This window comes from Galeopterus variegatus, unplaced genomic scaffold (genome assembly GCF_000696425.1).
Source record: "Galeopterus variegatus unplaced genomic scaffold, G_variegatus-3.0.2 Scaffold619, whole genome shotgun sequence".
NCBI lineage: Eukaryota > Metazoa > Chordata > Mammalia > Dermoptera > Cynocephalidae > Galeopterus > Galeopterus variegatus.
Genome location: NW_007726730.1, coordinates 574171 through 587795, shown reverse-complemented (window position 1 = coordinate 587795; position 13625 = coordinate 574171). Strand labels below are relative to the sequence as shown.

Here is a 13625-nt window from a genome sequence, read left to right as displayed (position 1 = left end):
GCAACTTCTTTTATTTATTTATTTTTTAATAAAGATGACCGGTAAGGGGATCTTAACCCTTGAATTGGTGTTGTCAGCACCACGCTCAGCCAGTGAGCAAACTGGCCATCTCTATATGGGATCCGAACCCGGGGGCCTTGGTGTTATCAGCACCACACTCTCCCGAGTGAGCCACGGGCTGGCCCTGTATTTGTGCAACTTCTACTGGCAGTTTTCTCACCTAGACATTTAGACTCACAAGACTTGGTGGGCTACACTTGGCATCAGTCTCCTCAGAAGAATATGGGACAGGGACCACAGCTTGTCAGCAGGGCAGCATCAGGCCGTCCCCTTCTGTGAGAGTCCTTGTAGCAGTCCATGCAGCAAGTCAGAGTTCTCTTCCTCATCTCTCCAGAGGACAGCTCAGGAGATGAGATATACAACAGGCGGGTGTGTAAGTTGTCCTGACTGAGAAGACTCTTGCCCATGAGAGCCAACATCTCTTGTACCAGCTCTGAAAGCATAGCTTCCACAGTCCCTTCAAGGGATCTGTCCAATTACAAGAGTCATTGCAACTAAGGAAACCCAGAGCATGGTGTCCACATCAATTATTTATGGTTTACATAGTTCCAGTCTAGATGTGGTTTTACCAATCACAAGCAATGTTGCCTAGAAACAGCTGACATTTTACTCTTACCAGGGTAACAGAGCTTGGAAGTCGACAGAATGTCAAAATCTCATGCAGAAGGGGGTTTTGTTATCACTGCCCATAGCCCGGCAATAAATCAACTCTGGGGAGGGAAAGGAAGAGATGGTGTTGCCCTGCTGAGGGCACTTCTGGTAGTACAAAGAATACACTCGAAGGTACACTGGCACAGATGTCCACCTTGGTGCAGGAGGAGGGTCATTCATGTTCATTTAATGTAGACTTTTCTTTTGTGTGCTCTTAGGTGACCTTAGAGCAAGTCTCCAGAATGAAATTCCTAAAGCTATTAGGATATAGTAAAGAAGAGCTTCAAAAGAAGGTAAGCTGCTTTTCACATTAGAAACATGTACTTGTTGCAGAGAACAAGAGAATCCTGTCAGAGGAAGTCTTCTCAGAATACTTCTTCCTGGACTTAATTAATGCATATACAAGAATTTTACCTCCTGGAGTAGTCTTTTTCCCAGGAAAATAGATGAGGATCTTAGAGAGTCCAGTTGGTGGGGTATGGAGGTGGGAAGAGAGCATAATGCTCATTTGACCTTATGCTGTTAAAAGTGGTGCTCATAGGTCTCTCCCTGCAGGTGGCCACACGGTTGAAGAGTGACTTGGGGCTAGGTGAGAGCCCTCAGTTCAAGAGAGATGACCTCAACAGTAACGGACAACAGGCCTTCTACAGCCAGGTGTGGTAGGAGCCCAGCCGGCCTGACCTAGGGTAGCGTAAGAGACCTGTCTTTAGGGCTTTTTCCTTACTCTCAGAACCAGATGAGACACAGAGTCCATGAGTTTGGGGGCTGGAATTTTGGGGAGTGCAGCTGTGTCTTAACCATGAACTAGGGCCCTTCCCAAACCTTATTATTCTGGTTATTCTTTTAGTTTTACCTATTAAGGGCCAAATAGAGCTCTCAGAGTGTGCTACATGACAGTGCTGTCTCTATCTTCTGGGTTTATTTCCTAAGTAGTCACCTCTGTCCTTCCTTGCTCAGGCCTCCAAACACACCACAGAGGAAGCCTCTGCCTCCTCAGCTTTCTTTGATGAATTGGTCCCTCTGAACATGACTCCTCGGGAGATTCCCCATCACAGAAGGTACCCTGACCCTGACGGAGAGAAACTCTCTGCTTGGGAGTAGATGGGCCCAGAGTTCTTTGACTTGAGACATTATCCTCTTGTCCCCTGCCTCCTACCTTCCTCCCACCATCTACTTGGGTGGGTCTCTTACCAGTTAGTGCTCTCTCTCTTGTTGCAGATTTTCATGGATGGGTCTTTCCTGTGGAAGGCCTTGTACCAAGATATTTGTCTGTCCTTCTGTCTTCTTGCTGAAAGGACCGTGACCCTGCCCATGCTGAGCAAGCACACATCACATCTGTGATACTGCCGCCTGAGTCCCCTCCCTTGTCTTAGGCCTGTGTTTAGACAGCTAATACTGGACTTGGGCACCCCTGGAGCACCCGACTGCATATTATTGCCAAGGAATGAAACTCGAGGGTTTTGTTTGGAACAAGGCAGGCTGAGTGATAGAGAGCTATAAGGGGTGTGTTGTGGACTCTACAGGGGACGGGAAGCTAGGGTCTGAGAGCAGACTAATGTTTTGGGGATGCCTCTGCTTGCAGACACCGATGGACTCCTGAGCCAGGCTCTCCTGCTTGGGGAACTGGGTCCTGCTGTGGAGCTATGCCTGCGGAAAGAGCGCTTTGCTGATGCTATCATCCTGGCCCAGGCTGGGGGTGCAGATCTGCTGAAGCAAACACAGGAGTGCTACTTGGCCAAGAAGAGAACCAAAATCTCCTCGGTAATTGCTCACCTGCAGAAGAGGGAAGGGGGTTACCTGGACCTTATCAGGTGATGCCTACACCTTGAGGCTGGCATTTATCTGTCTCTCTCTCCTTCTCCTCTAACCACCCCTGCCTCACTGCTAGTTCCTACTCAGTGGCCTAACAGGAAGCCTGCTCATGGATGACTTTTCTTAGCACATCCCTGTGCACGACTCCTGTTGCCTATGCTGGCTGGCTGGCTGGCTGGCTGATGGCCTCCTTCCCTCTCTGCCCATTACAGCTTTTAGCTTGTGTTGTGCAGAATAATTGGAAAGACATGGTGTGTGCCTGTAGCCTGAAGAACTGGAGAGAGGCCCTGGCCTTGCTACTGACATACTCAGGGCCAGAGCAATTCCCTGAGCTCTGTGGTAGGTGTGGTGCTCGGCTTCAGAATGGAGTGGTGTGACTCCAGTGTGGCATCAATGGACATAGGCAGGGAAGAGGTATAGGAGCAGCCTGAGCTCTGGAGGCCAGGCCGTGTTGTCGGGGCCAGGGGCTGGCTCGGCCAACAGGCAAGGACCATGGCACATGCTCCTACTTTTTCGTAGGGATCATTTACTGTCCTGTTTTGCTTTTTCTCATCACATCTTGGTGTGAGAAATTTGCCTTTCAGTGTACAGCATGGTTAGGCTGTGCTGTCTTAAAGCCACGGTAGCTGCTTGTCCTGTAGTTCATGGTCCTCCACCTGTTTCCAAATAGGAGAAGGAGGAGGAGCACAGGGAAGCTGTGCCATTAATGAAGCTTCCTCTCTTTGCAGACATGTTGGGAACTCACATGGAGCAAGAGGGTGGCAGGGCCCTAACATCTGAAGCCAGATTCTGTTATGTGTGCTCAGGGAGTGTGGAGCGGCTGGTAGAGAGCTGGGCAAAATGCCACCAGGCTTCGTCCCTCATGGATCTGCAGGTATCTATTCTCTGCAGGGCTCTGGCCACTTCATATCAGGCCCAGGAGAGGCTAGTGATGGGGAAGTGCAGGGATATCAGAGGTGAGTCTTCTGGGTACAGGCTGCAGCCAAGGTGTTAGGGAGGAGCAAAGGGCCCTCTGGATCTTCTCGCAAGGGTGAGATATCGCCTCCTTCCCTGAGGGGAGACTGAGCAGCAGCTGCTTGGGTATTATAACCTTCATGATTTTTTACCATTTCAGCTTTGGTTATACAAGTTTATCCAGTATTTGAGTAATAGTGAGCCTGGCCTATCAAACACTGTGAAAAGTTCTGTGGATCTAAACTATCAGGAACTCTGTGGGTGACCAGAAAAGGTTGGGGCGGGGGGCGGTGTCACAGACTCATGGAGAGACAGAAGTCACACATGAAACAATTAGTATCACAGAGTCTGTGGTTGATGATGTACTAGCAGAAAGGATAAAGAAAGCAAAAAGAGGAGGCAGAGATGTAGAAGAATCTAAGACTCAGATGGGTCCAGTTGAGCCTAATCTTAACAGCTTAGGAGGGGAGGCCAAGTGGCCCTTCTCTGTCATATCTCATATATCTCTGCTTTCTGCCTTCACCTGGGTATGGCCAGACGAGGATCTCTACCCATGGTGGGAAAATCTCTGGGTGAGCTGCCTGGACTTAGAGAGGAGGATGCACTTTGAAGAGGGTTGGCCACCCTTATCCTTGTCCCTATAGGAACTGATGGAGAAAGTGATGGTTCTTAACAGGAGCTTGGAGCTACTGCAGGGTCCTCATAGAGTGAGCCCAGGTCCTGCCACAACCTACAGGGTTACTCAGTATGCCAACCTCTTGGCAACCCAGGGCAGCCTGGCCACTGCCATGAGCTTTCTGCCAGTGACTGTGCTCAGGTGAGTGGGACCATGTGGAGAGAGCAAACCATTTCATTCAGTCATCTAACACTGGCTGAGCACTTCCTAGGATAAATAAGATCTAGTCCCTCAAGCAGTTCACAATCTATTGGGGGAAGATCAGATGTCAATAACTTTTAGTGCCATAACTGAAGCTTAGACTAAGCCCTGTGGGACTTCAGGGAAGCAGTTGATTTTGCCTGGAGAGGTCAAGGAAGGCTTCACAGTGATGAAAACAGTTGGGGTAGGGGGGTGAAAGGAGGCTGGCTGGTTAGCTCAGTTGGTTAGAGCACAGTGTTGACAACATCAAGGTCAAGAGTTCAGATCCCCATACCGGCCAGCTGCCCCAAAACAAAAACAAAAAGAACCAGCAGGTGTAGGACATTCTAGGCAGAAATAACAGCAAGAAAGGAGGTATGCAAGTGTTTGGCAGGTATTAGAGAACTCTGAGGTGTCTAAAGTGGCTAGAGTATAGAGGACCAACCGAGGTTTGACTGCTACGTGGGCCAGGCTTGTAAAAGAGGATGTTTGCTTGTTTTAATTTACGTATCACTGCTGTTCTTTATTACAATTCCTATAGCCATCAATGCAGCAGCTAAGAGATCGGCTTTTTCATGCCCAAGGTTCTGCTGTCTTGAGCCAACAATCTCCCCCTTTTCCCTTCCCCCGGGTTGTTGTGGGAGCTACCCCCAACTATAAGGAGACATCATCTTACAGATTGGGATCCCAGTCTTCTCACCAGGTAAGATCTTATTTGTTAATTCATTTGTTTATGGGTACTTGGAATATATTTGTGAATGAAATTGATGAAAATTCCTGACTTCATAGAGCATGCATTCAGTTATTTTTCTAATAACTGTTTATTGAACAACTAGTAGACTCTTAAAACAGAAAGGTTTGCAAACCATGATTCTTGCCTTCAAGTAACTCATAGTCTAGTGGAAAGATAGATATGTAAAAAATAACTACAGTAAAATTCTCCTTGTGTCAACTCACTCCAGTGGCTGGTGGACCATCGGCGTGGTGATTGTGGCATCTAGCTGCCTTCACAGCAGCCATGGTTATTGTGGTGGCTGTGTTGGGTCACCCACGTGGAGGAGATGTTTTTGTCCTGTTCTGCTGTGCTAGCAGTGTGCCTGGCTGTGGAGAGTGTCCGATCCCCGGTTCCATGCCCTGGATCCCCGAGTGGGTCCTGAGGTGCTGGCACGGTGTGCCTGGTTGTGGGAGGGGGGTCCAGTCCCCAGCTCCTTACCCTGAGTCCCTAGGCACACCCCGAGGCGCTGGCACAATATGCCTAGTTGTGGGAGGGGGCTTCGGTCCCCTTCTCCATGCCTTGGGCCCATGGCAGACCCCAAGGCACTGGTGCAGTGTGCCTGGTGGTAGGAGGGGGATCTGGTCCCCTTCTCCATGCCCCAGGTCCCAGGGCAGGCCCTGAGGTGCTAGCACAGTGTGCCTGGTTGTGGGAGGGACAGTCTGGTCCCCTTCTCCATGCCCTGGGTCCCAGCATGGGCCTTGAGGCGCTGGCACAGTGTGCCTGGTTGTGGAAGGGGGATCCAATCCCCTTCTCCATTCCCCAGGTCCCTGGATGGGCCCCGGGGCACTGGCGTGGGGTGCCTGGTTGTGGGAGGGGTTCCGGTCCCCTTCTCCATGCCTCAGGCCCCTGGGCAGGGCCCTGATGTGCAGTCCCAGCATGCCTGTTTGTGGGGGGGTGTCCGGTCCCCAGCTCCTCACCCTGGGTCCCTAGGCCAGCCCTGAGGTGCTGTCGCAGTGTGCCTGGCTGTGGGGGGAGGGAGTCCAGTCCCAACTCCTTATCCTGGATCCCAGCGCAGGCCCCAAGGTGCTGGCACAGGGTGCCTGGTTGTGGGAGGGGGGTCCGGTCTCATTCTCCATGCCCCAGGTCCCAGGGCAGGCCCAAGTTGCTGGCACGGGGGTGCCTGGTTGTGGGAGGGTGGTCCGGTCCCCTTCTCCATGTCCCAGGTCCTAGGGCAGGCCCAAGTTACTGGCACTGTGTGCCTGGTTGTGGGAGGGGTTTCTGGTCCTTTTCTCCCTGCCTTGGGTCCCCGAGTGGGCCCTGAGGTGCTGGCATGGTGTGCCTGGTTGTGGGAAGGGGGTCCAGTCCCTGGCTTCTAGCCCCGGGTCCCTGGGTGGGCCCCTAGGCATTAGTGGTGTGCCTGTATGTGGGAGTGGGGTCCAGTACTTGGCTCCAATCCTTGGGTTCCTGGGTGGGGCCCCAAGGTGCTGACAGTGTGAGTGGTTGTGGGCTGGGGTCCTGCCCCCCGCTCCATGCCTCATGTCCCTTGGTGGGCCCCAAGGCGTTCGTGGTGTTCCTGGGCCAGAACTAAGTTTTTGTCCTTTGCTTACTTCTCAAACAGGGGAACTTTCTGTGGGAACCAGTACTTGAGCTGTGTGGTTGAGGTAAATTGCCCTGGGCGGGCCCCAAGGCGCTGGCAGTGTGCCTGGGCCAGAACTAAGTTTTTGTCATTTGCTTGCTTCTAAAATGGGGGAAACTTCCTGTGGGAACCAGTACTTGAGCTCTGTGGATGAGGTAAATTGCTGCTTTGCTGCTGTTTCCCTAGGGAAGGCTTTTTGTGCAGCTCAGGGTTTAATGGTTGACCTTATAGGTACTTCCGGCTCTCCAGATACTTGGTGCACCTGGGTTGTGTAGAAACTCTGACCTGGGCCTGAGTTTTTTCATCGAACTGCACCCCATGCAATTCTGTATTCCTGACCAGTCTCCTCTGAGTGGTCCTGCACTGATTGGGGGGCAGATTGGCTGTCCTTGCTGTGTCCCAGTGTTCTCCCAGTGGGCCCATCTCCCCCACTGCCCATGCTCCAAACACTTCCCTTGGGACAGGCTGTGTGCCAGGCCCTTGTGATGACTCACCGGCCTCTGAGTGGCTCCCCTTTTTCAGCCGTTCTGGCTCCTCACTCCTGCATGGGTCCACAGGAACCGTATTCATGGTCTTGCTGTCCTGGGGGCCATCAAAGTCCTCTTCTCCCCTTCCGCCTCCAAGTAACTCCATCTAAAGGGCACAGCTGTGGCTTCTGTCCGCTCGTGTGCTCCAGCATTAAAGCCACCACGGGCCAAAACACTGAGAGCGGTTTTTTCTCTCTCTCTTTGTGGTTTCTCCCGCCTTCAGGAGTTCCATACGTCTCTCCTCCTCTTCACCTGAGCTCCAGTGGCCCTGGCTTGGCTGATGTTAAATTTTTATAGTTGTAAATTTGTTGATTTGTGGGAGAGAGTGACGCTGGGGACCGTCTATTCTGCCATCTTGACTGGAAGTCCTTATATTAATCTTTATAGAGGTTTATCAATTTCATTGATTTTTTTTCCAAAGAACTAGTTTGTTTTATTAATTTTCTCTTTAGTTTTTCTGTTTTCAATTACTTACCTTTCTTTTCCTTTTCAAGACCTGACCCTTTTTTCCCTCCGCAGGTTCTACCTCCATCTCCAAAACCAAAGGTTTTCCCACTTCAGTCATCACTAGCGATGCCATTGACACCTTCCCATCCTAGCTCTCATCAGGGCTCCAGGATACAGAATATAAGTGACTACAGGGCACCTGGCCCCAGGCAACCCAGCCTTTGCCTTTGGGTAGGCGTGGTGAGTGAGTGAGTGAGTGAGTGAATATCTGTCTGGGCAAAGCACAGAGGTCTCAGGAAAGCAGTGAGAGGAGCTTGGAAGTTGAAATTCGAATTCCTAAGACTATCACTTACTGACTTTGTAGCTTTTGGCTATATACCAAAGTAGTTATGTTGGTCATTTCAACCCTACAGGATTGTTTTGAGGGTTAGTTAAGGAATATAGCTAAAAGTATTTTTAAATTGTAGATCTCCATATACATGTATGAATCATTTATTATTAGTAGTTTGTTTTTGTTTTTTTTATATTGCTGCCCTATCCCTCCTTGATCTGCTGAGTCTCTTCCAAATTGAAATTAGGTGGCACATGACTTATTTCTTCCAAATTGAAATTAGATGGCACAGCTTTATCTCAGCCACAGCTGTTAGGAAGGCAAAGGGCTCAAGCTCCTAACCTTGTGGGATTCCCTGGAACATGGCCTCTTCCTGGTCCCCCTCCACTCATGGTATCCCCAGACGTCATGCAGCCTGGCTCTACCTCCCTGCCTGAGAGACCTCTGCTTCCTGTGAGACCACCAGGTCCCAGCCATATGAACTACCAGGCCCCAGCCCCTCCTGCCAGCTTCCCTGTGGCATACCCTCAGGGCCAGGTGCTCCATGCCCTAGTGCCCTCCCAACCACTGGCCTCCCGACTCCTCATCCAGGTCAGTCTTCCTTCCATGGCTTCCCTCTTCTGGGTTATTGCCTTCCTCTCCTCCCCTCCCCACCACTACCTTGGGAGTCTTTTTCCTGAAGCCAATGAATGAGGGCCTCGTGGGTTAGAGAATGTCAGTTGGGAGTGTGGCTGGTCTGCAGAGGGAGGTGTGATGAACTCTAACTAAAACAGTTTTTCCAGCCTCAGACCCAAAATTTCCAATGTTCCTAATCAGGTCCCTAAAAACCTCTATCTTTTTTCTCTACAGGACCTCAAAATTCCTGGAAAGAAGCTCTGGCCCCCAGGGGAAACCTCCAGAGGAAAAAGGTCAATGCATCTTTCTTCACCCCTCCCCTCATTCCTTTACTGGTGCCCTACATTCTAGTGCCTTCCAGAATTCAGCCCAGTCCTTCCCATTCTCAGGCTGTCTTCTCTCATCTCCCACTCTTCTCTCCTGCTCTTTCTCTCTCACATTCATACACCAGTCTTCCCAATTCCCTGTTCTCCACTCACTGTTCTTTCTCCTTGTTCACTGTAATCTCTGCCACTCCCCAAAACCAGGGCCTATGGAGTCTGTCAGCTTGGACTCACATGCCTTTCTTTCTTTCTCTTTAGCTGCTAGAGACATTTATGCCCCCAGCACCAATTATTGCTCTAGTTATGAGTCTCAACCCTGAGCCACAAGGGTTCCTTCCCTCACAACCCACTCTCTCCAGTGTGAATCATGCTCTCCCTGGAGCTTTAGGAGAATTCAGCCTGCAGGTGACAGGGACAATGTGTTCCCCTTCCTGAAAAACCTTGCAGCCCTCCTTGGGTGTAGAAAAGTGGGAGCATGGTAGATGGGCCTCATTACTCAATGCAGAGGCAGCCTCTGAGATGGAGGAGACTGGGAATGGGTACCAGGTGTCCTTACTGCAGGGAAGGGGAGGGTGCCCCTCCCCCAGCTCTGCTGTGCTCTAATGGGAACAGTGTGACTCTGAGTCACTGAGGACTAGTCCTTAGGGAGGCCGTGAGAAGGACAGCTTGCCTGTCTGTCCGTTCTCCTTGCTTCTTCATTGGCAACTTCAGCAACTGCCACCTGAGAAGAAGGAGAGGAAGGAGCTGCCCCCAGTGCATCAGTCCTTGAAGACCAGCTTTGAGGCATTTCTCCAGCACTGCTCCCTACCTGCAACTGACTTAGTAAGTCTGAATCTTCCCCACGATGCCGTCCTCACTTCCCTAGCTGGTTCCAAGACCCCTCAGCTGTAGACCAGTTCCTTATTTTGCACTTATTTGATGTCTGAGGGACTTGGAGTTTGGTCTGAAGTCCAGCTCCTAGGTAGTGGGGACCAACAGCATCGGGACTTAAAGGCAGCAGAGAGTGCTGGAAGGAGGGCGAAGCCAGGAATAAGGAAACCTGCCATTCATGCGGCAGCTGTGTCAGCTTGAGCAAGTCACTTACCCTCTTTGGGTCTTTATTTCCTCCTCTGTGAAATGCTGAAGTAGCATTAAGCCATTTTAGTTCTAATATACCGTGATTCTTTATAGCTCTGTGTAGTATTATACTTAGGGGCTGGGGTCAGAATCCATTTCCCTCTGTGCAGAAGACAAAGAGGAAGCTGGATGAGGCAGCCCGACATCTAGAATGTCTATATGAGAAGCTCTGTGAGGGGACAGTAAGTACACCTAGCTGTACTCCCTCTGCCTCTTGCCCTTCCACCATCACCCTTGGCCACAGGAAGCCCAGTGTCATTTCTTCCCATAGGTCTCACTTGCCTGGGTTCCCCACAAAATGCTTACATCTTGCCTGGAGTGGGCTCCAGAACTTGAGTGCTCTCTTATCCCTTCCATGCTGCCAGGGTAGGGGCTGGGTCAGGCTTACTAACCTAAGGGTCAATCCTTCACAGCTCTCGCCTCCTGTCCTGGCTGGGCTCCACGAGGTTGCCCGATGTGTAGATGCAGGCAACTTTGAGCAGGGTCTCGCAATGCATGCCCAGATGGTGGGCTGCAGCAGCTTCAGCGAAGTGTCCAGCTTCATGCCTATCCTCAAAGCTGTCCTCACGATCGCTCACAAGCTGCGGGTCTAAACCAGGCAGCCTCTCTTGCTGGGAGGCCACTTCTGCTGTTACTTAACTCCTCCCTGCAGAAAAGGGGAATTTTGGAACAGATTCTGTTTGTTTTTCCCAACCCTCTTCCCATGCTGCCAGATATGTGATGCTGTAGGCTTGGCTCCAAACCAGCTGAGTGCCTGCTTTTCACCCTTTATGCCTGGTCTTCTGGGATCTACCCAGGACTCTCTCAGCCCTGAAGGCAGGGCATAGAGCCAGTTCATCACTCTCCCTAATACTATACCCTGACAGATTATACCCTGGGCAGGATGGCTTCTCCCCCACGGTTATGCTGTTTAATTGGCTTCTGGGAAGGTGAATAGGATTGTTACTTCCAAGTCTACCTCTATTCTGGCCCATCTTTTGGGTCTTTTGTTTTTCCCTTCTGTGGTCTATGAGCCTGACTTTACCTTCCCCCTGCCTCTGACTTCGTACTTCCAGGTCCATATTTCTCTGTAGCCCCAGAGACTGGGGTCGAATTGACTGCTTCAAACAAGTCATGGATGTGACGGGTGGGTGCTGAACAGAACCAAGAGAGGAAACTTTGGCCCTTTTTAAGTGGAACTTCTCATCTGCCAGCATTATTAAGGGTGGGCTAGTTTAAGTGGAAGATGGAAGGGGTGAACTGCCTTTTGCTGGGAGCTGCCTTAGGCTTTGAGATAGAAGGAGAGGGACCACAGCCTATGGGGAAGGGCCCTTGACTCTACCTATGGTTGAGCTCTGGCCCAAGGCCCTAGACTATTTATTCTGTAATTATAAGCCCAATTTGGAATAGGAGCCATATTAACAAAAGACTCTTCTAGCACTGGTCCTCAAGGTTTGGGGGCCCTTCTCCCTCAGCCACATGTCTCAGGGCTACGTTCTCTGGCTACATTTTCATGGTTGAACTCTGCATTTGATGAGTTGATGTATTTAATGGTGCAATAAAGCGGCTTTGATTTGATTTCCTCAGTCATCTCCCAATCATTCCCTCCTCTGGGTCCTACTATGCCATTACCTCTCTTCCTAGTCCTCCTTGTCCTTGCTCCCTGCACCCTAGTTAGGCTGGCGAGAGACCTGGGGAGAGGTAAGAAGTCAGGGAGTTAAAGGAAAGTGTTCAGTCCTGTGGAATTAGGCTGCAAAGGTCTTTCCTTGCATCATTTGTGGCCATTCAGCTGTGTGTGTGTGTGTCTCTGTGTGTGTGTGTGTCTGTCTGTCTCCGTGTCTCCATCCGTGCCTGACATTCAGCTTCAGGGTTTTCCCCACACCACTTCAGTGCTGAGCTCAGCCACACAAAGGGACTGAGTGTGAAGCCAGGGGGGTACTAGCCCTAATCCTGTTGTAGATCCCATCATGTCTGCGGGTTAGATGTGTGTGTTTGGGAGGGAGGGATTGTTAGGCAGTATTTGTTTGTAAAGCCACTTGCTCTTCAGATAATACTTGCACTAACTTCTATTGATGAAGCAGTGTGAGCCCCAGCAAAGTCTTTTCCCAAAGTGTCTTTGAAGCCAAGAGCCCATTGAAGGGAAGAAAGGCGGGGAGAGGGGATTAGTTTGTTCAGCAGCTGTGAATTTCAGTGGGAGGTTGATGAACTCCGAAGTCTTTGTTTAAATTAAAGGGGGGGAGAAAAAAGCCGCTGCTGGAGCGAGAGCCCCACTTGGGGCCCTGAACTAACACAAGGAGAAGTCTGAGCTGCGGGGAGCTGTGTACTGACTGCGAAGACTTTTCCCAAACACTTTCGGAAAAGGTGTTGTGAGAAGAGAAGGGGGCGGAGTGGCGGATTAGCATGTGAAATGAAGTTTTCATTGACTCCAGTGGGGGTAGAAGGCTATTTTAATGGCATTTTGTTCCCCTATTTTCTCTTCTTGAGCTCTTTAGAGATATTGTTTTGCTAAGACAGGCTTTCTTCCCCCTTCTTTCCAGTCTGAGGATTGCCTCTATGGGAGCCAACATAAATATTTCTCCTCCAGGAATGCGGGTTAATTAAAAGGAAATGAATGAGTGGAAGCATCCAATCCAGACCCACAATAGGCGAGTGCCCTGGCCTGCCCTTCCCTCCCACCACCACCAGCACCACCAGCGCCGAGGACGACCCTGTCTCTGTCTTTGCCCTAACCTGCTGCTAAGGCCAGTTGAAGCTGGGATTCTTTTCAAGAAAAGAAAGCCCTGCCTGTGTGTAGGCTCACAGGCCAGGGACAGGAAGGAGACAGTGTTTTGCCCACCCCAACCAGTGTTCTTGTCACTTCTCAGGACCTCCCTTTGCTTCTGTCCTCTGGCTGAGACAGATGGGCTCCTAAAGAGCACAGAAGAGGAGGGAAGGGGCTTGAGTTCCAGTACTCACCCTACAGTAACTTACTAATTGATGGAACAAGACAGTCATCTTTCTCAGCATCAGTTTAAATCTGTAAAACAGAAGATTTGACTAGCTGACCTCAAAGGTGTCTTTCCAAGCAACAGTTCTGTATTGTCCACATTTGTAACAGTGAACACAGCCCTGGAGACTGAGTATAAGACGAGAATCTAAACTCCTTGATGCAGGGATGTTGGTGTGTTGTTCACCACCCTGTGTCCACTCTGGTGTTTGTTGAGTGAACAAATGAATGAATGGATAATGAAGTGGGGCGGGGGGAAGCAATACAGATCTAAGCTAGCTCAGTAATGTTTTCTTTATAGAACTCAAATGAATCTGGAATCAGTCATATCCATTTGGGGATACAACACAATAACCTATGAAAGAACTTTCTGGCAGTATGACATGTTCAGAGTACCGACCTGGAGTTGTCAAATATGAAGCATGATAATTCTCTTACTTTTACGCTGAGAGAGCTCCTGGAGAACATAGCTTTCCTTTACACCATTGTACTTTTATATTTTCTAGGTGCCTTGCCAGACTTTCTTCCCATACCCTATCAAGTAATTCTGCCAAGTGGGACAGCTAGGTTAGTGTATGCTGCTGCTTGATTAGGGAAGAAGGATGAGTTGGGAAATT

General features: G+C 50.2%; 1 protein-coding gene across 1 annotated transcript; it reads left to right on the top strand.

The window, feature by feature from the left end:
- Positions 1–929: 929 nt before the first annotated feature.
- Positions 930–11600, top strand: LOC103588810 (protein transport protein Sec31B-like; the record flags this gene model as incomplete). Its single annotated transcript, XM_008570610.1, is given in 14 exon segments — positions 930–1004; positions 1267–1365; positions 1669–1755; positions 2281–2472; positions 2736–2862; positions 3252–3397; positions 4122–4278; positions 4281–4294; positions 4875–5036; positions 7731–7863; positions 7866–7898; positions 8839–9749; positions 10154–10225; positions 11099–11600. Coding segments are annotated over 12 exon segments (1572 nt in total), but the record flags the coding sequence as incomplete, so codon positions are not given.
- Positions 11601–13625: the final 2025 nt, after the last annotated feature.